Here is a 24,611-nt window from a genome sequence, read left to right on the forward strand (position 1 = left end):
CTATTGTCTCTAAGCTATTATTTTCATTGCTATTCTGTGAGTTAGTGCTAATCGATTTGCTTTGTTTCCGATTTTCAGAAAGTTGGATCGATCGCTGGAGCACTTGGCCCTTTGACTTTTGAGGTATATTAATTAACACTGGTTTCATAATAGTTCTTACATTTTTTTTTTTCACATTAGGATTAGATTTAGCTATCTAATTATAGAGTCCTTTTCATATATATATGATCGCGATAACAGTAGAATTTGAATATATATGACTGCAATAACAGTACAATGTGTGATTGTTACGTCATAAGTTAATGTGATGTAACAAATATTCATGCCATCAAACCTAAACTGAAACATAATAATAAAACGCAGTTGTTTGCAGTCAAACAAGAACAGCGTAAATAAACATGTTGTGCGACGACCGATTCCAAAACACATTTTAACAGCTTTATCCAGCTGATAATTCATAACATTATCAAGTATAAAAGACTGGTCGTAAGTTAAACCCTTCTCAGATTTACCCTTTCTTTGTTGCACTTTCATGGATTTAATCCATTCTACCATCACAGTTTTTGTTACTTTTACAGTTTCCCCATGCTTTCTGGAATGCGTTTTCAATCTTAATAATATCTGCTCTGTTGCTTCGAATTATCAGTGGTTTCAGTTATTCGCTTTCTTTTCTTCTTGGAAAGCATGACTGTGAAGTTTTATCACTGAGTTTCACAGACAAACATATTAAACTTTTCAAATAGCCTTTAAATTTACCCTATATATTTTTCCTTTTCTTTTTCTGACACATGTTCCCATACTGACAAACAAAGTATAATAATCTGTATGATGCCTTAAATATACCTTAGCTGCTAATGTTCCATCACTACCTTGCTTTATGCATGATCGAACTAATTTTCTTTTGAATACATGCTTTTTTAGATCTTAGTTTTATTACAATGTTGTTACTGTGATCTCTATTGGTTCTTTAAATGGTTTGGTTTTTCAATCAGTTAACACTTTTTTTTTTTAAATTGAAACAACATTATAGTTCTAAGCATAATCATTTGATTAGTCTCCCCTTTAGCATAATTTCTCGAAACCATTTTCTTTGTGCCATTTGTAGAAAGATGGGTCTCTTTCAGATAAAATTTACAACATTTGGTTTAGGAATTGCAAAGAGAAATAAAGAATCTCCAACCAAATTGTGCAAGAATTTAGCCGGGATTTGAGGGTTTTAGTTCAGGGTTTGTTTTTTGCGATTTACACACACACACAGATAGAACAAAGGTGAGCGAGAGAAGGGAGGATTTTATGCAAGGGTTAAAGCGTAGGGGTAAGGAAAGGGTAAGGATGCATAATCAATTTGACTGCACGTGTAATTCATAAATTGATATTGTCTGAATGAGTTTTGGCAAGTATATATACTTAATGACTAAATGTTTCTAAATATTAAACTAATGGAATTTGGATGCCATCGTTTCTATTTATAATACATATAACTAAAATTCATCGGTTTTGGTTTGAGTATCATGTAGAGAATTTCTTGCTAATTGAACATGTTTGGTTTTGAGTTTCTGGATATAAAATTTACTATAAAAGGCTCTGTCACTTTAAAATTTTGACCATTATTTTTCTGATCAAAATAGAGAACTTTGATTGTTCTATTCTACATGACCTATATTTTTCACATTGTTGAATTATTTATACTATTAAGGATGATTAATATGATTATCATCAAAATTATGGTATGTTTTATTGTTTGTCCCATTTGTATGTAAATTCAGCGAATTGGGGAAATTTTCGGCTCTTTGAATTCAATGAATTGCCTAGATGGACCCATAATTAATGCAGTAATAGTTGATTTCATTTTGGAAAAACTGTTGTTGGCCAAAGACAGGTTATGATGTCCCATTTTGTATGAACTATATGTCAATGATGATAGATTGTAAGGTAATTGAGGTTTCTGCAAACAATAACTATTAATACGAAAGGATGAACCGATGCCGGGTGTACTGTTAATTATGTATAAGACATTCTTTATGTGATGTTGGAACGCACAATTGGGATGCATTTAAACTTAAAGTATTATATATATGGGTGATTTTGTTCTTTTTCGTTTCTTTCATATGCACGCTTACATGAAAAGCATTATGGTCACATTTCTTAAACTATGATTTATATTTTTAGCTGTAGTGCGGAAGATATCCACTCTCAAAAAAAGTGAACAATGCAATCTCTGTAATCGACTGCTGCAAGCAGTTCTACATGTTTTTGGCTATCAACATTTTTGCTTCAACAACTGCGTGTTTTTTACACATTCGTGCTTGGAAACTTAGATGCTAGAATAAGAACAAAACAGTTTTTATGTTTTTTGTCAACTACAACATGTAGCTAACCTAGAAGATATATATTTTATCACCTTGACTACAAGGGCAATATTTTTGTAAACTATATGTTACTTCTATTTCTTCTATTTATTAGGGAACCAAAAGATTCTGTTTCGTCTTGTTAATTGTACAATATAATACAGTTCAAGGTGATGCATTCAAGTCCCGCAACATCGCGCAAACATTTTTTCTAGTTCTTTTCTATTTCGCATCTCCAATTTGGAAAACAGGACTTGGAGCAAAAGAAAGATGCATAATTTTATTTTTTTGGAAAGTCAGGATGGAGCCATGCAATCCTTGGTCTCTTACTTCTTCCGCCAGTGACTTGTCAAATCAAATGGCAATTTAATAATTTCTGACATGAGGATTTGTTTTTTAGTGTTAAATTCCACACTTGACAACTCATCCATTCGTCGCGGTTTGCAAGGTTTGCGTAACAGAGGAGGATTCTCTGTATCCTCTTATTCCTATTCTCTTCTTTCATACATTATCTTTTATCTTATTTTTTTTATAAAAAAATCAATATAAGATGTTAACATAATTTAATTGTGATCGTTCAAATACGAAAACATAAAAGGATAAAAAAATTAGAAATGTAGGAAATTCTCCTGCATAATTGGTATGGTAGAACAAGAAGTTCGTTACAGAAAGACTTGGGAGAGAAGAAGATTAACAACCTTCGTCAAATGCTTATTTTTTTTTTTTTTTTTTATCAAGTCAATGTTTTTACCTACGGCTAAGTCAATAAGAAGATTAACAACCTTTGTCAATGCTTTTTTGTTATCAAGTCAATGTTTTTACCTGCAGCTAAGTCAATAATATCCATGTAACTAAACAGACTCTCTCTCTCTCTCTCTGATCACTCACATTCTCTTTATACTGTCAAGCTAGCAGGGAATACTGATCATCACGGTGTATCAGAAACACGAATTGAGTAGTTATGGCCAACAGAAGAGAGGCTTTGGATGTGGAGAACCCGGCAGAGGGGTTAGTACTTCTTTACATTGCAATTTGTTTCTGTAATTTTCCGAACGTTAACTTTGTATCAAAGACTGGGACTCGTATCTTTACTGTCTTTGGCTGGTCAAAATACTTCATTGATCATATGCCTGTAACTTGTGATTAGGATCCATGCACAACCTTCACTTATACGTTTCATTGGAAGATTAAAGTCATTCGTGTTTCAATCTCACCTTACGCTTTCAAATGCCAAGCAGTTAATTTTCTGCATATTAATTGTCTGTCTAATTCTTCTCATGAACTCTCGTATGCATATCCACTTGTTTATGTATATACCTTATAAACTCTAATTGTCTTTGAAACAGCACCCTACTGGATTTTTCATGATTTTGATGGGTGCAATTTGTTCTTTTTTATGTCGTTTCAAGATTTGTTACAGGGTCTTGGAACCTAGTGACTACAAGGGCATTATATGCCCCAATAAAGGGAATTCGTGATGAACAGGGGAAATTCCTTCCCATATGGAGTAAGATATTTGTAATGTCCTGTGTGTTTGCCGTCTCAGTAGATCCTCTCTTCTTTTACATTTTAATCATTGATCAAGATAAGATGTGCCTTCAGATGGACAAAACGCTGATGACTATTGTTCTTGTACTGCGAATACTCACAGATATCATTTTCGCTATGCATTTTGTATATAAAATTTACGTCAGTATTACAGTTCAAATGCACAAAAAATTGAGGGATAATGTGCCCGCAAATACCACGAAAACTATGGCCTCAAATACCCTGACACTTGTGGCCCCAAGTACCCTAAGACCTGGGGCCTTAAGTACCCTGAACACTGAGACCTCCATACAAACTGAAGGAAATTTGGATCGGAAATCAAAAGGAAGTGTGTTGATTGAATTTGGCAAGAAAATAGTTCAAAAGATGTCGCGGTTATCTTTCTCCATCATAAATGATTTTCTCGCTCTTCTTCCCGTCCCACAAGTAAGAGAAACTAAAATCAATTTTTTTGTGTGTCCTATTCTTAACCAGCTAGCTGTAATTATCGGATTTCTAACCCTTTTTTATTTCTTTTCTCCAGTTGCTAATAGTATATACTTTTTACAATATGAGAGGCGATGCATACGTGGAACATAAAAAGGTTCTTAATGTCTTCCTTCTTGGTCAATATCCACCAAGGATATATCGAATTCACCAGTCGTCCAAGGAACTTCGAAATAATGCTGGAATGTGGGTTAAAGGTCTCTTCAATTTTTTTCTCTACATTCTTGCCAGTCACGTAAGTTTCGCCACGATTGTCATTTCAATATAACATCCTGTATTCACTTATGCCGGATGAAGCTTTCTTTTAGAAATGTTGGACTAATGTTAGATTTTGATTTCATGTTTCGGATTATATGTACTCTCAAACTTACTTCCATTTCAATTATTACAAGACAATATTTTGTTTGTTCGATTAGTTAATGTGAAAACTCATAGCATTTCCCTACATAATTTTTCCTTAATTGATAAATCATTTGATTATGAATTTGTGACATTTGTAGATACTTGGAGCTTTTTGGTATTTCTTTTCTATTCAGCGAGAGACATCATGTTGGCATAGTGCATGTGCAAGACATAGTCCAGATCGTATTGGATGTATGAATACTTTCTCCTGTCAGCGTCGAACTACTACTTCGAGAAATAAAACATTTCTAGAAGAGCATTGCTCGATAAATGCTACAGATGAAGGTCCCTATGATTTTGGAATATTTCGTGATGCTCTTAAGAATCATAACTTAGAGCATATCAAGTTTGGAAAGAAGTTCCTTTACTCTTTCTGGTGGGGCTTGCGAAATATAAGGTTTGCACATATGCACTGACGACCAATGATTTTTCAAATTAATGAATAAAAACTTATCTAGATCAGGCACAGTATCATTTAGATTGCTTGATCAAGTAACTACTCTTTTGTAGTAATTTTGGAACGAATCTGTCAACAAGCACGTATGTCTGGGAAAACTTGTTTGCAATTCTTATTTCTGTCATTGGCTTGCTACTGTTCTTATATCTTATCGGCAATGTGCAGGTTGGTTTATACTGAATCTCACTATGTATTAGTTTTATTTTTCAATCATTTCCTTCATGGCCGCTGTTGTATACAATTAATGAATTCTACTTGTGGTGAGACAGACTTTAATGCAGCTGGAAGCTACAAAATCTGAAGAAACAAGACGGAAGATTCGGATGAAGAAGCTAGATGTACGCAAGTGGATATCCGAAAATAACTTCCCTGATGATGTCAAGAGCGAAATCATGAATAGCATAGATCAAGCATTGAAAGAAAACAAAGATGCCGATGTTGACAAGCCGTTCCTTATTCTTCCCTGGCAAACCAAAAGATCTGTTAAACGCCATCTTTTCAAGGATACACTAAAAGCAGTATGTTCTTCAACCCTCCATCTCTCTCTCTCTCTCCATCTATTAATTGCATCCATTTTCACTCCAATATTGTTCTGATAATATATGTCTCTGCTTGCGCGCACATGTGTTTAGGTTAACAAGCTTAAGGACATGAATGAAAAAGTTCTGACGTTGATGTGCGACTACCTGAAGCCAGTGACATACATTGAGAACAACTTCGTTTTCCGAATGGGAGATCCGCTTGACTGCATGCTGTTCATTGTCGAGGGGACAACGTGGGCCTACACGTCTAGTGATAGTCAAGCTGGGAGTAGAACCTCATCAATGGACATCGAGCCCCTCGGGAAAGGGCAATTTTACGGGGAGGAGCTCCTCGATTGGGCATCAGACACATTCACCAAACTTCCAGTCTCCAGCAAACATGTCAAAAGTCAGACAAAAGTAGAAGCATTTGTGCTCATGGCCAAGGACTTGGAAACTGTCGTCTCCAGATACAAAAAATATTGGGACTCGGTCTATTCTAAGAATCGTGAAGAGGTGGCACTTTCTACCTTTCGTTGTTTCCGTACCAAGGCGCAACAACGCCCGTCCTCGTCCCCGACTGGAATAGCGGATACCAATGGTGAGAGCTTGCCATCGACAGCAGGCAAATAGTATCTTCAGAAGCGTCAAAGTAGAGACGCTCAATTTATGGCCAAGAATTCCATACACAACTCTAGCGCTGTACGATTCGTATAATTGTATGTAGCTGTGGCCTCAAAACTATTATTATTGGTTGATAGCTTGATATTTAACCGTACGTTTGAATAGTTACTAAGTAGTGGTAGCCACAATACCATTTCTCTCTGGGATATGTATATGTATTGGTCATGTTGTGAAATGCTTTGCAAAGTGATTGATTTCTGCAAAACATTTTATCTCTTTTTGAATGCCTCTGTTTATTTATGAGATTTAGACTGAGTAAACAAAAAATAATCATGGAATAAAATTAAATAGGAGAGTATAGAACAAAAAAATGAGTGTATGAAAATCATTTTCTTAAATTCATTTGCAACTATAGGTCAAGTCAAAGAGCTATTGAACCTTATAGTACTTGAATATAAATTATTAGTGGTTTATTAAAGAGATTGTTATTGACACTCTAAATATCTCATTTTTCACTTTAAATTTTATATATTAGAAAGAAAATACACTTGTAAGGAGTGTAGAATAAGATTTTTCGAGTGCTAATAACAATTCTTGTGTTAAATCAAAAGCCCAAATAATGAGGGAGAAAGACAACATACACATCCACCCAAATGATGATCAACGGATTTAGTACAACGTGTTCCTTGTTTTTTAAAATTAAACAGAAAAAAAAACTAAATAACATAGTTCGAATCTCTTGTGTTTTTTAGTCGAACAAGTTCAAATCTCTATATAGGCAAACATAAATTTAGGTAAGTTGACGAGGTTTGACTTTTTACTTTTGATCAGCGGATACTTAATTAAGCAAATCCTTCAATGCAACTTGCATTTTCAGAATAACAATAAATTAAATTATTGTTTTGGTGTTCTGATTAATTTATCATATGTACTGATTAATTTAAATTGAAGTTGTAACATGAATCATGAGATATTTGTTATATATTGTTATTACTTTCAATCCGAGCCAGTCATTTTTAATTGGTGAAGTGCTGGAAATGTCATGCCCATCAAGACAAAAACGATGTGTGTGCTTATCATTTCATTTTGCCTGTAAACTGTAAACAAGTGAAACAAAAATTTGCCTATTCTAATCTAGTCACTTAGCTCAATAAATTTGCAGCTCGGATGATTAATAATATTTCTCTTTATACTCGAAGTTCTTTACTCAAATTTTTGTCCCCAATTCTTCTAACATGTAGGGGAAATTTGTATGTTGTCCAATATCCTAGTAGATAGGAAGTTGTATTTTCACACGTGTCATGAGTTTGAGACTTTCTATTTTTTTAAATATTGTAATAGTTTCGAATCATTTCCTTCCACTTAATAATAATAAGAATTATTTTTCATGAAGGAGATGGGGGAAATCTAGGCCTTCTTAAAGTCATCATGGTCGCTTTAAACTCGGGCCATTAACACATACAGAACTTATGAAGTTAGAAGATGAAAGCAAACAGTGCTCATCGGCGTCCAGTCCAAGAAGCGCCTCAAAAGTCAACAGATGTGGCGGTCGGTCTTGGCGACATTCAGTGCTTGTCCTCGTTTGAGCATTCAGTGTTTGTCCTCGTTCGACTCAAAAGACGAATGTTGTTTAATTTATATAAATAAACTGAATGATTTCTCATGAGAGAAATGCGAGATAATTTCTGACATGGGGATTTGTTTTTTAGTGCTTATCCTCGTTCGACTCAAAAGTTTTCTAACTTTAATTGTAAGATGAGCCGGGTTATGTTTGAAACTTGGAAAACAGGACTTCGAGCAAAAGAAAGATGCGTACTTTTTTTTTTTTGAAAGTCAGGATGGGGCCATGCAGTCCTTGGTCTCTTACTTCTTCCGCCCGTGAATTGTCTAATCAAATGACAATTTAATAATTTCTGACACGAGGATTTGTTTTTTAGTGTTAAATTCCACACTCGACAACTCGCCCGTTCGTCGCGGTTTGCAAGGTTTGCATAATTGGTATGGTAGAACAAGAAGTTCATTACAGAAAGACTTGGGAGAGAAGAAGATTAACAACTTTCGTCAAATGCTTATTTTTTTTTATCAAGTCAATGTTTTTACCTGCAGCTAAGTCAATAATCAATATAATAAAGGAACTTGAACAACGAGTCTCAAGAGTCAGGGAAGCATTAATTAATCCATGTAACTAAACCAACTCTCTCTCTCTCTCTCTCTCTCTCTCTATAATCACTCACATTCTCTTTGTACTGTCAGGCTAGCAGGGAATACTCATCATCACGGTGTATCAGAAACACGAATTGAGTAGTTATGGCCAACAGAAGAGAAGCTTTGGATGTGGAGAACCCGGCAGAGGGGTTAGTACTTCTTTACATTGCAATTTGTTTCTGTAATTTTCCGAACGTTAACTTTGTATCAAAGACTGGGACTCGTATCTTTACTGTCTTTCGCTGGTCAAAATACTTCATTGATCATATGCCTGTAACTTGTGATTAGGATCCATGCACAACCCTTACTTATACGTTTCATTGGAAGATTAAAGTCATTCGTGTTTCAATCTCACCTTACGCTTTCAAATGCCAAGCAGTTAATTTTCTGCATATTAATTGTCTGTCTAATTCTTCTCATGAACTCTCGTATGCATATCCACTTGTTTATGTATATACCTTATAAACTCTAATTGTCTTTGAAACAGCACCCTACTGGATTTTTCATGATTTTGATGGGTGCAATTTGTTCTTTTTTATGTCGTTTCAAGATTTGTTACAGGATCTCGGAACCTAGTGACTACAAGGGCATTATATGCCCCAATAAAGGGAATTCGTGATGAACAGGGGAAATTCCTTCCCATATGGAGTAAGAAATTTGCAATGTCCTGTGTGTTTGCCGTCTCAGTAGATCCTCTCTTCTTTTACATTTTAATCATTGATCAAGATAAGATGTGCCTTCAGGTGGACAAAACGCTGATGACTATTGTTCTTGTACTGCGAATACTCACAGATATCATTTTCACTATGCATTTTGTATATAAAATTTACGTCAGTATTACAGTTCAAATGCACAAAAAATTGAGGGATAATGTGCCCGCAAATACCACGAAAACTATGGCCTCAAATACCCTGACACTTGTGGCCCCAAGTACCCTAAGACTTGGGGCCTTAAGTACCCTGAACACTGAGACCTCCATACAAACTGAAGGAAATTTGGATCGGAAATCAAAAGGAAGAGTGTTGATTGAATTTGGCAAGAAAATAGTTCAAAGGATGTCGTGGTTATCTTTCTCTATCATAAATGATTTTCTCGCTCTTCTTCCCGTCCCACGAGTAAGAGAAACTAATATCCTTTTCTTTTTTTTTTTTTTTTTTTTTTGTAGCTATTTTTAACTAACTATCTGTAATTATCGGATTTCTAACCCCTTTTTATTTCTTTTCTTTAGCTGCTAATAGTAGTTACTTTTTACAATAATGAGAGGCGCTACATATGTGGAACATAAAAGAGTTCTCAATGTCTTCCTTCTTGGTCAATATCTGCCAAGGATATATTGAATTCACCGGTCGTCCAAGGAACTTCGAAAGAATGCTGGAATATGGGTTAAAGGTCTCTTTAATTTTTTTCTCTACATTCTTGCAAACCACTTTCACCACGATTGTCATTTCATTATAACATGGTGTATTCACTTATGCCGGATGAAGCTTTCTTTTAGAAATGTTGGACTAACGTTGGATTTTGATTTCATGTTTCGGATTATATGTACTCTCAAACTTACTTCCATTTCAATTATTAAAAGACAATATTTTGTTTGTTCGATTAGTTAATGTGAAAACTCATAGTATTTCCCTACATAATTTTTCCTTAATTGATAAATCATTTGATTATGAATTTGTGACATTAGTAGATACTTGGAGTTTTTTGGTATTTCTCTTCTATTCAGCGAGAGACATCATGTTGGCACAATGCCTGTGCAAAACATAGTCCAGATCATATTGAATGTATGAATACTTTCTACTGTCAGCGTCGAACTACTACTTCGAGAAATAAAACATATCTAAAAGAGCATTGCTCGATAAATGCTACAGATGGAGCTCCCTATGATTTTGGAATATTTCTCGATTCTCTTAAGAATCATAACTCAGAGCATATCAAGTTTGGAAAGAAGTTCCTTTACTCTTTCTGGTGGGGGCTTGCGAAATATAAGGTTTGCACATATGCACTGACGACCAATGATTTTCAAATTATTGAATAAAAACTTATCTAGATCAGGCGCAGTATCATTTAGATTGCTAGATTAAGTAACTACTCTTTTGTAGTAAATTTGGAACGAATCTGTAAACAAACACGTATGTCTGGGAAAACTTGTTTGCAATTCTTATTTCTGTCATTGGCTTGCTACTGTTCTTATATCTTATCGGCAATGTGCAGGTTGGTTTATACTGAATCTCACTATATATTAGTTTTATTTTTCAATCATTTCCTTCATGGGCGCTGTTGTATATATGTTGAACAAAAAAAATAAATAATAATAATAACATATTAAAAAATAAAATCCATACAAATTGGATCAAGCTATACGACAAAATAAAAATGTAATCCAGCCCAAAAAATAAATGAGTATGGGCTTTACATATAGATCAACATCCATAAATAAAATAAAATAAAAAAAATATGTATTTCTTCCTCCAAAAGGGGGAAGTAACGTGCAAAGCAAGGCCTCCCTATTGTTCTGCAAAAGCAAGACGTGGGAGACTGGTCAGTTACTGGGAGAAGTTAAGAGAAAGTGGCGGAAGACATGGCCTCCATCTCCCCCATGTAAAAAAAAAACTGTAGAGCCCTCCTAGGATGTCTATAAATAGGCATCAGCTGCTATCGGAAAGGACACAACAGAAAAAGGAGGAGAGACTCTGCAGAAATTAAGAGAGAAATTGCGAGAGAAAAGAAGCAACGAAGTACTAATCCCATTGCCGGCGATTCCGAGCTGAGTCTTGCAGGGAAGGGGAACAAACCACAAACAACAATCAGAAGGTATAAAACCTATGTTTCTCTTCTCTTCATTTTTTTTCTTCCAGTAATTTCGTTTTGCAGGAAGGTGTCTTCCTGAATAAATTTTGGTCAGCAAAGAACCCTACACGCTCCCCTCATTCCTTCCAAAACACTTCAATGCCGCCATTACCCAACCACCACAATCAGAACTTCACATAAATCTGAGCATAATAGTCCAGGTGGCTTGCTCATGAATTCGTACGAACAATTGTTGCCGTTGTTACTCATGCATAGCGAGGAGGAAGAGGCCACAGAAAAGTTCCTTTTGGGACCAAACAGTCATCTCATGGCAGCCAGGAATTGTAGGAAAAATGGACAAGGCACATGGGTGCATAGAAGGCACTAGCTCTATGCGTAAAGAACTGGATAAATCTGGCCGCCATTTTGAAACTAAAATTGGAAAAGAAGACTGCGGAAAATGCACCATAAATAGTGCAAGCTGCTGCAGACAGTAAATATCCCTCGCCAATCCGTTAAGTGCAACTTCAAAATCCCAAGCTTGGTCCCTATGGAAATGGCAGGAAGAAAGCAATATATACCAAGATGCAACCCGAGAGGAAAGAAACTGTTCTTTTTGTAAATTCTTGTCTTCGGTGTTTTCTTTGCTGCCCACGGGTACAAGACATGGAGGCTACCTTTTTATATAAGAGTTCTCCCAAAAGCTTTTTGTGCTAGGGATTCGAATGAGAAGGAACAATGAAGATTGTAAAGTTTGCAAAAGAAAGCTACAGCAGGGAACAAAAAAAAAAAGTAAAGGAAGTTGTCTTCTAAGTTGCTAGAAGATTTGACGGAAAGAAAAGATGAGATGGAGACAAAATGAATAGAAGCTACAAGTCAAAAGTAAGGGACATAAAATAAGTTTTCGTCAAGGAAAGCTTTATGCAGTACTCGAGACGACGATACGGCAGCAGCTTTGATATTCTGGCTTCACAGCTTTTAATAGATGTTCTTCCTTCTTATTCCGCCAACTCCTATCTCTCAGAGAGACGTATCGCAGCAAAACCCAAGCAACCCAAGTCATTTAAGAGCTCTGCTTCTGGAAAATTGAAGGACTCTTCTGCTTGAGATACGTGAAGAAAGAAAGAAAGATGGGCCATTGCCTTTATTCCAACTTCGAGTGTGTTTCTCTGCACAAAGAAGGAAAAGTATATACGATGAGTTTAAAAACTACAAGACCAACTCTAATGGTTGGGTTAAAAGTCAAATTTTTTTAGTCCGAAAAATTTAGCTTTTAGTCTAGAAACGGCTTTTTAGCTCCCATCATTTTGAATTAAAAATTTTAGCCCGGAATCATTAAAGAATGAACTTCGACTATTTTTTTCTTAAATTAAATTAAAATATATATATATGTAGATTATCGTAAATTAATTTTATAAATATTTTACTATAAAAATATTTAAATTCCGATAAATATTGAAAAATCATTAAATTTTCCACAAAGTAAGCCTTTAACTTTCCACTAATCTTTCAACCTTGGGCTAACTTTCAATTCACCAACCGTTCAACACCAAGTTTTCAATTCACCAACCGTTCAATTTTCATCAACCGTTTAACAACAAATTTTCAACTTTCACCAACCGTTTAACTTTCATCAATCATCTTCTATATAGATATATGTCCAATATTAGTTGATCACACAACCTTTCAACCTTCAGTCATCCTCTATATTCACCAATCTTGCAACTTTCAAAGAGTTTTTGTTTTCTAAAAATCCTCAATATCTCATCAATGAGTTTTGTGTGAATATTTGAACAAATACATAGGTATTTATAGAGATTTTAGGTGAATTTTGAGTTAAATAATTTTTTTTTTAATTATTTTTGCTATTGGATTTAAATTTGAACCGTTAGATTTTTATTTTTTTTTACCGTTAGATTTGATTATATTTGATCTTAGCCGTTGGATTCAGTAATATATAAATAAAAAATAAATTTTTTTTTGAATCTAGGTCGTTAGATTAACCAACGGCCTGATGATCACAGCCGTTTGATCGAAAGAGCCGTTGGAGCTCTGGGGAACGTGGCCGACAGGCCTACGTGGGTGGGTCCCGGCCAGTCAGAAGGAGTGCGCATTAGGCGCATTTGGCGAGTCCACGGGCTGGGTTTGGAGCCCAAACGTTGAAAACCACTCTCTTTGGTGGGGCCCACTTCGATTTTGGGCTAAATTTTGGACGGTTTCTGACCTTACTTCCCCTTTTAGCATCTAGCCCACATTTTTTCCTTGGGTTGGACTTTGGAGTGAGTGTGGGGGGAAATTTTGGAAAGAGGGGGGAATTTAGCGTTTAGCCCACTATTGAAGGTGGTCTAAAGGAAGAAAAGTGCTCCATATGCTTTTGTAAAGCTGAATGTGGCTTGCTTTTCCTGACGCCACGTGAAGTCCTGCTTGGACTTGGAAATTCAAGTCTACAAGGAGAAGAAACATGAAACCTGCAATATTCCTAAATTAATTGGGAATTGATTCTTCCGTGGAAACTAAAAGGAAGAAAAGAAGTCATTTCGAAGACTTTGCTTCAAAAAAGAAACAAGTCACTGTATTTACTTCTTAGTTAAACTTCTCAAAAGTCTGTTGGATCCCAAACAAAGAAATGGAGAAAGGAAAAAGGTACAGCAAAAGAAGAAAGCAAACTTGATGTCCCGACGGCCGTGCAGTACCATTCAAGACTTGGAAAATTCAAGCCTTCAGAAAGGAGAAGAAGGGAAAAAAAGCTTGCCGACAAATTGGAGATAAGCTCGGGACAAATGGGTTTTAAAGTCCCATGTTAAATGGGATTGAAAGTTCAAAGAAGAATATAAAAAAAAGAGGCTGCTTTGAACAGAGCCCGTGTTGCATGAATCCCATGAAAAAAAAATTATTACAGGAGGAAAATGGATATGCGTTTATTTTTCTCACACGTAAAGTCCTACTGGACTTAAAAGAATTCAAGTTCACAGAGAAGCAATAAGGGCTTGCTAACGACTCCCCAAATCAAATGGAAAAGACACTCACGTGGCAACTTTAAAATGCCACAGCTCTCCAACATAAAATCATGTGGGTTCCTTTGAAAGAAAGTCCGACTATAAAAGCCTGAAAAGGCATTTATAAAAAAAATGGTGCTCTGCCACTTACCGTTATTAAACGATGTGAAAGCAAAGACTTGCTGTGCTGCTGAGTTAGTGTCGGGCATGAAGACAAAATGAAATGGATTTTAAGACAAAGTAAAGGAAGGCACTACAAAGGAAGGAAATGTTGCTGCTGTTACGTTCTCAAAGAATCGACCAAAAAGAAAAGAACAAAACTTGAAACCGTGTGGAAGAGTCCTGCAAAGATAAGACTCCTAATTTACTAGGGATTAAAATATGGGAAGCTTTTCGGTAAGCTAAATCCAAACTGAGCCCGTGGACCCACCATTTTCACCAAGGTGGACTATGTAGACTTGAGCACCCATTAAGTTAGATCAAGTCAACAAAACTTGCAGCATAAGCATGGAGACAATGACAACACAAATATTTCAAACACGCGGCCTTCAAACTTTAGTCATGACTATGACTAGTCATTCTTTTTACTTGCTGCAATACAATTCCCTCAAATTAAATCGGCCCCATCTTTGTTGATTTTTGTGTTAAAGAATGATGATCTTTCATGTCCTTATTAATTTCGTTGTGATGGTGTTTGAGATGACACTTTCACTCGGTGGAGGTGTCTTCTTGTTCTATCCCCGTTCACTACTTGTTTGCCTTTCTGTAGGCTTTCCTGTTCTTTTTTGGCTTTGTGCCTTGGTTTGTCTTCCCTTGTTTCCCAAAAAAAAAAAAAAAAAAAAAAATTAAATGGGAATACTATCCATGTGGAACTAAGAGAGGAAAAAAGAGTAGCTCTTCCATATTATTCTTGTGGGCATTATCACTTTGGCAAACATGTGTGCCAAACAAGATGTCACTACTTCATCGCGGAGGCACCGAGTTCAAGCAGTTTAAGACACAATAAAACATTGGAGACAACTTTGAACAACGGATGCAAACCATTTCAATTACTATGGACTCAAATTTTCAAACTAAGTTATGTGTTCGATTTCAATGAGAGCAATCAATGTCTTTTTAGAAAAAAAAACGTGAGATTATTTTTGGCTCCACAAGAAGCCATAAGGTAAAAGGTTAAGACAAAGAAGCAAGATGTACGGAACTAGATATCACCAATATAACTCCCTGAGCATACGAAGGAAGAAATCATGAAGTGAATAAAAAGAAAATTGATGGGAGAACACAAAGATGCTAAGTTCATATTTTTCCATTCTTTCCGACGAAAACCAGAAGAGCTCTAAGGCTTGGTCTTTGTATGAAAAAAAAAACTTTAGACTGTATGTTCCTTAATTGATCTCTCTTCAATCCATAAATGGGTCAATTTTCTACTATGTTTAATAGTAGAATAATGTTAGGGAAACTAAATTCTTAAATTAAATTTATAAATTAAATAATGTGTTACCAATGAAAAATAAGAACATTAATCAACAATTAAATAATAATTCAATCATCAACAACCATACCATTTGGTTTAAAAATTTTGTCTCCTTAACATTACCTATTTGAAAAACCACGCTATTTCTCCTTGCACATCATTGGCTTCATATGGTCGCACAACTTTTCCAACACACTTATATTCAGCTTTACCAACATTGATAAATTAGTCAAAAGTTTCAGAGTCAGTTGGTTACACATTACTAATCAACATCGAGATAAATATACATATAGGTACAGGGTTTGTATTGAAAAGACCTTTATGCAATTAGTAATGGAACTATTAATATGAAAAACTTAACCTCGCTTGGTTTTCGAGACATACTTCAACGTGTATTAGTTCAGTAATATGTGTGTATATATAGGGACACTTTAAATGCGGTTCCTAACTATTAATATTTTTTTACTTAAACTTTGTTGGTTTTCAATTTTTATCAAAGTCTCTGAAATTAATGTGATAATGTATTTCTCTGTACGTTACTATATTTTTTAAATTAAAATTTGAAATTTATAGTTGTTTGTATTAATGAGATTTTAAATAAAAAAACCTATAATTTGTGGATTAAAATTATTAAAATATAAATTATACTCTCCAATATATTTTTTGTGTGTGTACACACACACACACACACGGGTACATTCATCAAAATTAACAAAAAAATTATTGTACCAAAATATGGGTACATTCTTCAAAACCACACAAAAAATAATAGATATTAGGCTTAATAACATTAGTAAATTTCTTTGATTAAACTTGATATGGATACATTCTCAAATCAAGAAAAAGAATGTACCCATATAAGTTTAAAAATGAATTAGAAAAAAATTGATTAGATTTTATATATATAAAAAAAAGGGGACATTTTACTACAACAAATCGGTATATTTAAGAATGTGTACATTTTAAGACTAAAAAATTGAAAAATTACATGAATGGGTACATATAAGATTAAAAAATTGGAAACCTTTTTATAAAAAAAATTAAGGGGTACAGACTTATTCTAATATATATTTTTTTTCCGAAAATGTTTTGAATTGAAAATTATTTGAAAATTATTTAGTAGTTTAATAAAGATGTGAGTATTAAAATCCTAAATCAATCATTAATTTTTATTTTAAAAATTATATAACTGACATGTAAATTTATTATTGTATTAATGTTAGAGACCTTGATCAAAATCTGAAAACTAATAAAGTTTCAATAAAAGAACATTAGTAACTAAGAACCGGATACTATTTTTTTCATATATATATATATATTAATTAATAAAACTCTCTTTGTCAACCAAAAAATGGTGAAAAAACAAATTAGTCTTCTATCACAAAAAAAAAAAAATGATAGACAGGTCTAAATTTTACTATTCTTTATTGAAGCCTCACCTACATGTGATACTAAAATACCTTCAATATTTAAAAATAAATAAATAAATAACCAAAAACAAAAACCTCCCACCCCCACGTTCGCTCTCTCTCCCTCTCTCTTTCTCATTTTCTAAAAAAATTATGTTCATACACACAAAGTGTGTAGGCAAATGCTAGTATATATTATAAGAGTAATATTAAAAAGACCAAAACATTAAACTAAATTTTGTATATCAAATGATTTAGTCTCTCTAACATTATCATTTTTGAATAGCCAGGAGATCCACTCGATTGCATGCTCTTGATTATTGAGTGTGGACCTATTTGTCTACTGGTACTTCTCAGGCCGGCTATTTTAACCGCTGTCCGCCTTGGGAAAGGTCAGATTTTTGGGTGGAGCTTCTCAATTGTGCTTCACTACCCGCTTTGATACAAGTTCCACTCTCCACCCAGCACCCAGCACGTCAAAACTCGGACAAAAGTGAAAGCCTATGCTCTCATGGCCAACCGCTCGTCAACGGTGGTCGCCGAATGCCAACTACACAAGGACTTAGATTAACATATATTTGTCGTCTCTTGGCCAGAGTCGTCCACTGATTAATAACTTTTGATTACTTAAATTAACGTACATTTTTAACATGAATTAAATTAACATATATTTGTCGTCTACTGATTAATTTGTTAGACATATGATGACTTGGACGTGTAAATGAGAGCCTAAATAAGAGTAAATTATAGCAATGATTTTTTAATTTTAATCTAATTGGAGCAATGATCCCTTAACTATAAACATATTACCATTGGTCCCTCAACTCATCAAAACGTAGAGCTATGATCATTTTCATCAACTCCATTAGAACTTCCATCAAAATGAGGCACGTGTCAGGTTGAATCAATGGAGAAATATGAAAAATCAAATAAGAAAAATTATATCAAATTATCAATGGTCTCACAACTTTAATTCAACTGAAGAAATGGTTTCTCAGCTTTAATCTAATTGGAGCAATAGTCTTTCCAACATAACTCATTTTGAAAAAATTCTGAGGGAGTTGATGAAAATGATCATAACTATACGTTTTGATGAATTGAAGGACCAATAATAATGAATTTTTAGTTAATGAACCATTGCTATAATTTATTCTCTATTTAATTAATCAAGGAAACTGTAAGTGTTTAATTATTGATTATTTTTCAGGCGATGAAACAGAAAGAGTGAACCCCAATTATAAACTATACATTGTTTCTATTGTCTTGATTGACTAATTTACCAGATGTTGATGACTATAATAAACAAGAGCCAAATACACATACAAAGAGAAAGACTACTCTTCCAATGATATTCATAACATGGATTAAAAGTATCTCGATGCACTAATATTTTTGTGGAAGTATTCTTTTTCAAACCATGATACTGATAGAGGGTGAAGGACACAAGCGATTTAATAACGATCTTGAAGTAATAACGCATTGATTTAGTCACCTCTAAAGCCACAAAGGACTTTTTGAAATTATTTTTTTCGTAAGCTCCAATTGCTTCATAGGAATTTGAAAAAAAAAAAAAAAAAATTATTTCTTTCATATATTTATAGTTATTATCATTACTATTTTTTTTATGAATAATATTTGGATACTAATTTTTTTTTTTTTTGTCAAATGATAAATTTTATTAAATTAAATGTTAGATTAATCATCGACCTCCTACTAGACCAATAAAATAAGAAGCTAGATTATATGTCCTTCCATTTTCATACTTTTCTCATATCCTCCTGTATGGTCACGTTAAGCCACGTCAACATTTTATATTAATTTTTTATAGAAATAATAAAACAAAAAGTAATAGGAATATAAAATGTTAATATGGCTTAACCGTGACCACACAAACAGGAGGGCATGGGAAGAGTATGGAAATGGGAGATAGACAATCCACCTCCATAAAATAAAGACACGTGTGCATTTTCAAGTCTCTAACCATGCAACCAGACATCCCTTATTCTGCAAACCAAACATTCTTCTTCACCCTCATCGAGCACTGGATCCCCTCTCATCTCCGGCGACGTACCCGCAACCCCTCTCTTCGCCGGTGACCCCAATCCCTCTTTCCTGCGATCGTCGTCCTCCGTTATGGACGACGGCAATGATTGCGACCTGTCATCATCAATCAGGACAGTCCCTCTCACCATTTGATCTCAATCTGGTGATGTTTGTGGTGACGAGCAAGATCCTGAAGCCACAATTTCTGCCATTAATTAATTTGGATCTCCATAGTGGTTAGATGGGTGATAGCTTTTGTGAAAGAATTTGGAATGTTTTTGCTGGTCGGGAGTGAACTGTGGGCGGAGAGAAGGAGAAGAAGGATGTTTGGTTTGCAGGACTAGGAGTGTTGGGTTGTGTGGTTCGAGACTAGAAAATGGACAGGTGTCTTTATTTTATTGGAGGTCAGTAAATTTTGGTTGATGAACAGTCAGTACCCAAGTATTATCCTTCTTCTGTTATGATAATTTTTGCGATTACATGCAAATATTTTAATTATTGAAATGCTTAAGGCCTATTACAATTTTTGAAACTCAAACGATTTGCACACAATGTATCCATTCTATATGTCATAAAATTGTCGCTGGCATCCATCTAAAGTGTGCCGCTCAATGGGGGGATCCAGGAGACCAACGACAACATTGAAATAATCCCAACCCGAGGCTTGACTTTTAATATTTTATCAGCGGAATCTTAATTAATTCCGGCGTAAATTAAGCCTTCTTGCAACTTGCATTTTCTCACAGTAAAAATAAATAAGTTATTTTCGTGTTTTGGTTAGTGATTAATTATCATAAGTTCGCTACTTGGATTTTAGTAAGCAAACACGGGGTAAATCCACATATGTATATTGATGGTCCTATATGTTCTTGCTGGATAAATAGTGGTTGCTAAGTGCGAATCCAAATAGGTATGGAAGTGAATATTTCTGCTAATCAAAGGGTACATCAAATGCCTGTTTAATCTGCAATTCTGACTCGGTCATGTTTGATTGAAGTGCTAATATATGATAATGGGAATTGTTGATTTCACACTCACCAACTCTTCCGTTCACGCGGTTTGTAAAGTTTGCATAATTTGGTTCGGGAAAACAAGAAGTAAATTACAGAGACTTGGGAGAGAAGAATATTAGGAACCTTCGTCGATGCAAGAAAATTAGGAACCTTCGTCGATGCTTTCTTTTTTTTTTTTATTTTTTTTTTTTTTATTTGTCGAAGTCGATGCTTATTTTTTTATTGAGTCAATTTTTTTTTAATAAACTTGAACAACTAGTCTCAACGAAACATTAATTAATCCGGATGAACTGCACATTAATAGGCAGGCAATGATTTGTTTTCGGAAAGGAATTTCCTGGATCGGTAACAATCTTCATTTGCATGAAACATAGCAGGCTTCGATTTCTGCCACTCGGATGCGCTCTCTCTACTCGATCCACCTTGTAAACTGAAAACCTCCTAAACTTAGCAATCCAGGTATCGTTGCTATAAGCTTCCATGTAACTAAACTCTCTCTCTCTCTCTCTCTGATGATCACATTTTTTTACTGCCAGGCTAGCAGGGAATACTGATCATCACGGTGTATCATAAACACGAATTGAGTAGTTATGGCCAACAGAAGAGAAGCTTTAGATGTGGAGAACCAGGGAGAGGGGTTAGTACTTCTTTACATTAAGACTGCAATTTTTTGTCTATAATTTTTGAAAATATAAATTTTTATCAAAAACTGGGGCTTGTATCGTATCTGTACTGGCTTTGGCTGGTCAAAATACTTCATTGATCATATATCTGTAACTTGTGATTAAGATTCATGCACAACCTTCACTTATATGTTGCGTTGGGGCAATTTGAGTCACTTGTGTTTCAATCTCACCTTACACTTTCAAATGCCGAGCATTTAATTTTCTGCTTATTAATTGTCTCTCTAATTTTTTCCTCATGAACTAAACATGCATATCCACTGGTTTATGTATTAGTATTACCATATAAACTCTAATTGTCTTCGAAACAGCACCCTACTGGATCTTTTTATGTTTCTTCATGATTCTGAGGGGTGCAATTTGTTCTTTTCTTTGTCGTTTCAAGTCGGAAACCAGGGACTACAACGAGATATGCCCCAGCAATGCGAATTCGTGATGAACAGGGGAAATTCCTTCTCAGATGGAGCATGATATTTGTAATGTCCTGTGTGTTTGCCGTCACATTAGATCCTCTGTTCTTTTACATTTTAATCATTGATCAAGACAAGAAGTGCCTTCAAATGGACAAAACGCTGAGCACTACTGTTCTTGTTTTGCGATCACTCACGGATTTCATTTTCTTTGTGCATTTTTTATATAAAATTTACGACGTCTTAATAGTTCAAAAGAACAAACAGTTGACGGCTAATGAGGCCGCAGATACCCTGCAACTTGTGGCCTCGAGTACCCTGCAAACTGGAGGAAATTTGGATCGGAAATCAAAAAGAATATTGTTGTGGTCATCTCTTTCCATTATAAATGATTTTCTCGCTCTTCTTCCCGTCCCACAAGTAAGAGAAACTAAACTCTATTTTTTTTTGTGAGGCTATTCTTAACCAGCTAGCTGTAATTAGTATATTTCAAACCCCTTTTTATTTCTTTTCTCCAGCTGTTAATTGTAATTGCTTTTTACAAAATGAGAGCTGCTGGATATATGGAACATAAAAAGGCTCTGAATGTCTTCCTTCTTGGTCAATATCTACCAAGGATATTTCGAATTCACCAGTCATCCAAGGAACTTCGAGAGAATGCTGGACCATGGGTTAGAGGTCTATTCAATTTTTTTCTCTACATTCTTGCCAGTCATGTAAGTTTCGCCTCAATTGTCATTTTATTACAACATTATGTATTCACTTATGCCAGTTTAAACTTTCTTTTAGAAATGTTGGACTATCGTTGATTTTGTTTGTGTTTTTTGGTTTATATGTACTCTCAAACTTACTCTCATCATGAATTTCTGTGTTCGATTTGGTTAATGTAAAAACTCATAGCATTGCCCTGCATAATTTTTCCTTAATGCAGATACTTGGAGCTTTTTGGTATTTCTTTTCTATTCAACGAGAGACATCATGCTGGTACAGTGCATGTACAAATCATAATCTTGATCCTGCTGGATGTATGAATACTTTCTACTGTGGGCATCGAACTACTACTTTGAGAAATATTACACTTCTAAACGAGCGTTGCAGGCTAGATACTCCAGATGGTGCTTCAGCACCATTTAATTTTGGAATATTTCTTGATTCTCTTAAGAATCATAACAAGAATATCCATTTTAGAAAGAAGTTCCTTTACTCTTTCTGGTGGGGCTTGCGAAATATAAGGTTTGCATAGATGCACTGACGGCCCACAATTTTTCAAATTAATGAATAAAAACATATCCTGCTTAGACACAATACCCTATACATTGCTTGATCAAGTAACTACTTTTTTTGCAGTAATTTTGGAACGAATCTGACAACAAGCACTTATGTCTGGGAAAACTTGTTTGCAATTCTTATCTCCATCATTGGCTTGCTACTGTTCTTATATCTTATCGGAAATGTGCAGGTTGGTATGAACTGAATCTCCCTATATATTTGATTGATTATATATGTTTTTAAGGGCCGCTGTCGTATAATTATCTGTGAATGGTATTCGAATTGTATAAGATACCTAAGTTCTTTGGTGAAAGAGAATTTAATGCAGACAGAAGCTTACTAATGAATTCTACTTGTGGTGAGACAGAATTTAATGCTGAAAGAAGCTACAAAAACAAAAGAGGAAACACAGATAAATCAGGTGAAGATGCTGTTAGAAGCTACAGAACAGATAATTCAGGCGAAGATGCTGAAAGAAGCTACAAAAATAAAAGAGGAGGAAAGACAGATAATTCAGGTGAAGATGCTGGGTGTACGCAAGTGGATATTCGAAAATAAATTCCCTGATCATATTAAGAACGCAATCGTGAATAGCATTGAGCAAGCATTGAGAAAAAACAAAGATGCTGATGTTGACAAGCCATTCCTTATTCTTCCCTGGCAAACCAAAAGATCTGTAAAACGCCATCTTTTCATGGATACACTAAAAACAGTATGTTCTTCAACCCTCGATCTCTCTCTCTCTCTATCTATTAATACTGCAATGTTGTTCTGATAATATATGTCTCTGCGCGCGCATGTGTTTAGGTAAATAAGCTTAAAGACATGGATGAAAGAGTGTTGACATTGATGTGCGACTACCTGAAGCCAGTGACATACATTGAGAACAACTTTGTTTTCCGAATGGGAGATCCGCTCGATTGCATGTTGTTCATTATCGAAGGAACAATTTGGACCTACACGTCGAAGGATAGTCAAGTTGGGAATGGAATCTCATCAATGGTCACCAAGCCCCTCATGAAAGGTCACTTTTACGGGGAAGAGCTTCTCGATTGGGCATCAGAGAGTTTCACCGAACTTCCTGTCTCCAGCAAACATGTCAAAAGTCAGACAAAAGTAGAAGCATTTATGCTCATGGCGAAGGACTTGGAAACTGTAGTCTCCAGAAGCAAACCATCTTGGCATTTGCTCAAGTGTAACAATCCTGGAGAGGTGGCAATTTCTACCTTCCGTCGTTTCCGACCACGCCCGCCCCTTATGGCTGGAACAGCGGATGCCAATGGTGGGAGCTTGCCATCGGCAGCAGGCAATTAGTATCTTCAGAAACGTCAAAGCAGGGACGCTCAATTTATGGCCAAGAATTCCACACGTTGCAATATTATTGTTGGTTGATAACTTAATATTTACCCGTACTTTGCAATGGTTTAGTGGTAGCCGCATTACCATTTCTCACGGGGATATGTATATACGTAGGGGCGTTTTGATATAGCAGCCTCGTTTTTTAATTTTTTAGACTAAACATACACTCTTTTCGAAAATTTGATCAAACATTTTCCTAAAATTTTGATTATTAATTTCAGTTTTTCACATAAGTTCAATTTTGTTTAGAATTTCAGTTTTTCGCATAAGTTCAATTTTGTTTAAAAATTTGAAAATTTGGTCATGTTGTGAAATGCTTTGCAAAGTGATTGATTTCTACAAACCTTTTTTCTCTTTATGAACTTCTCTGTTTATTTATGAGATTTAGATTGAATAAATAAAAAGATAATCAAGGAATAAAAATAAACAGGAGAATGTAGGATGAGAAAATGAGTGTGTGAAAGTTATTTTCCTAAATTAATTTGCAATTATAGGTCAAGTCAATGAGCTATTGAACCTTATAGTACTTGAATTTTTTTTTTTTTTTTTTGGTCTGAAAAGTAAATTTCATTAATAA

At 34.9% G+C, this 24,611-nt stretch overlaps 2 protein-coding genes and 1 pseudogene across 3 annotated transcripts; all 3 read left to right on the forward strand.

Moving 5' to 3' along the window:
* Window positions 1–3,309: 3,309 nt before the first annotated feature.
* Window positions 3,310–6,641, forward strand: LOC137721041 (cyclic nucleotide-gated ion channel 1-like). The gene is made up of 7 exons (XM_068460163.1): window positions 3,310–3,356; window positions 3,758–4,322; window positions 4,420–4,617; window positions 4,883–5,181; window positions 5,295–5,406; window positions 5,511–5,759; window positions 5,874–6,641. The coding sequence occupies exons 1-7, from the start codon at window positions 3,310–3,312 to the stop codon at window positions 6,393–6,395; spliced, it is 1,992 nt and encodes a 663-aa protein (XP_068316264.1). The 3' UTR covers window positions 6,396–6,641.
* A 1,974-nt stretch (window positions 6,642–8,615) lies between these two features.
* LOC137721043 (cyclic nucleotide-gated ion channel 1-like) lies at window positions 8,616–12,485 on the forward strand (annotated as a pseudogene).
* A 6,770-nt stretch (window positions 12,486–19,255) lies between these two features.
* LOC137720379 (cyclic nucleotide-gated ion channel 1-like) lies at window positions 19,256–24,215 on the forward strand. Of its 2 annotated transcripts, XM_068459442.1 has the most exons (9): window positions 19,256–19,704; window positions 20,691–20,772; window positions 20,850–20,950; window positions 21,382–21,826; window positions 21,925–22,122; window positions 22,338–22,639; window positions 22,754–22,865; window positions 23,043–23,387; window positions 23,483–24,215. In XM_068459442.1, the coding sequence occupies exons 3-9, from the start codon at window positions 20,904–20,906 to the stop codon at window positions 23,987–23,989; spliced, it is 1,956 nt and encodes a 651-aa protein (XP_068315543.1). In that variant the 5' UTR covers window positions 19,256–19,704; window positions 20,691–20,772; window positions 20,850–20,903; the 3' UTR covers window positions 23,990–24,215. The 2 variants fall into 2 exon arrangements, with proteins under 2 accessions (XP_068315543.1, XP_068315544.1); XM_068459443.1 differs by lacking the exons at window positions 19,256–19,704; window positions 20,691–20,772 and adding an exon at window positions 20,777–20,795.
* The last annotated feature ends 396 nt before the right edge of the window (window positions 24,216–24,611 follow it).

This window comes from Pyrus communis, chromosome 16 (assembly GCF_963583255.1).
Source record: "Pyrus communis chromosome 16, drPyrComm1.1, whole genome shotgun sequence".
Lineage (NCBI taxonomy): Eukaryota > Viridiplantae > Streptophyta > Magnoliopsida > Rosales > Rosaceae > Pyrus > Pyrus communis.

Excerpts from the sequence above, each read along its gene's own strand:
- LOC137721041 (XM_068460163.1), top strand. The coding sequence starts at position 3,310 with ATGGCCAACAGAAGAGAGGCTTTGGATGTGGAGAACCCGGCAGAGGG. Across the intron at positions 5,407-5,510 it reads ATCTTATCGGCAATGTGCAG|ACTTTAATGCAGCTGGAAGC; the intron begins GTTGGTTTATAC and ends GTGGTGAGACAG. Across the intron at positions 5,760-5,873 it reads TCAAGGATACACTAAAAGCA|GTTAACAAGCTTAAGGACAT; the intron begins GTATGTTCTTCA and ends ACATGTGTTTAG.
- LOC137720379 (XM_068459442.1), top strand. The coding sequence starts at position 20,904 with ATGGCCAACAGAAGAGAAGCTTTAGATGTGGAGAACCAGGGAGAGGG. Across the intron at positions 22,123-22,337 it reads TCTACATTCTTGCCAGTCAT|ATACTTGGAGCTTTTTGGTA; the intron begins GTAAGTTTCGCC and ends TCCTTAATGCAG. Across the intron at positions 22,866-23,042 it reads ATCTTATCGGAAATGTGCAG|AATTTAATGCTGAAAGAAGC; the intron begins GTTGGTATGAAC and ends GTGGTGAGACAG.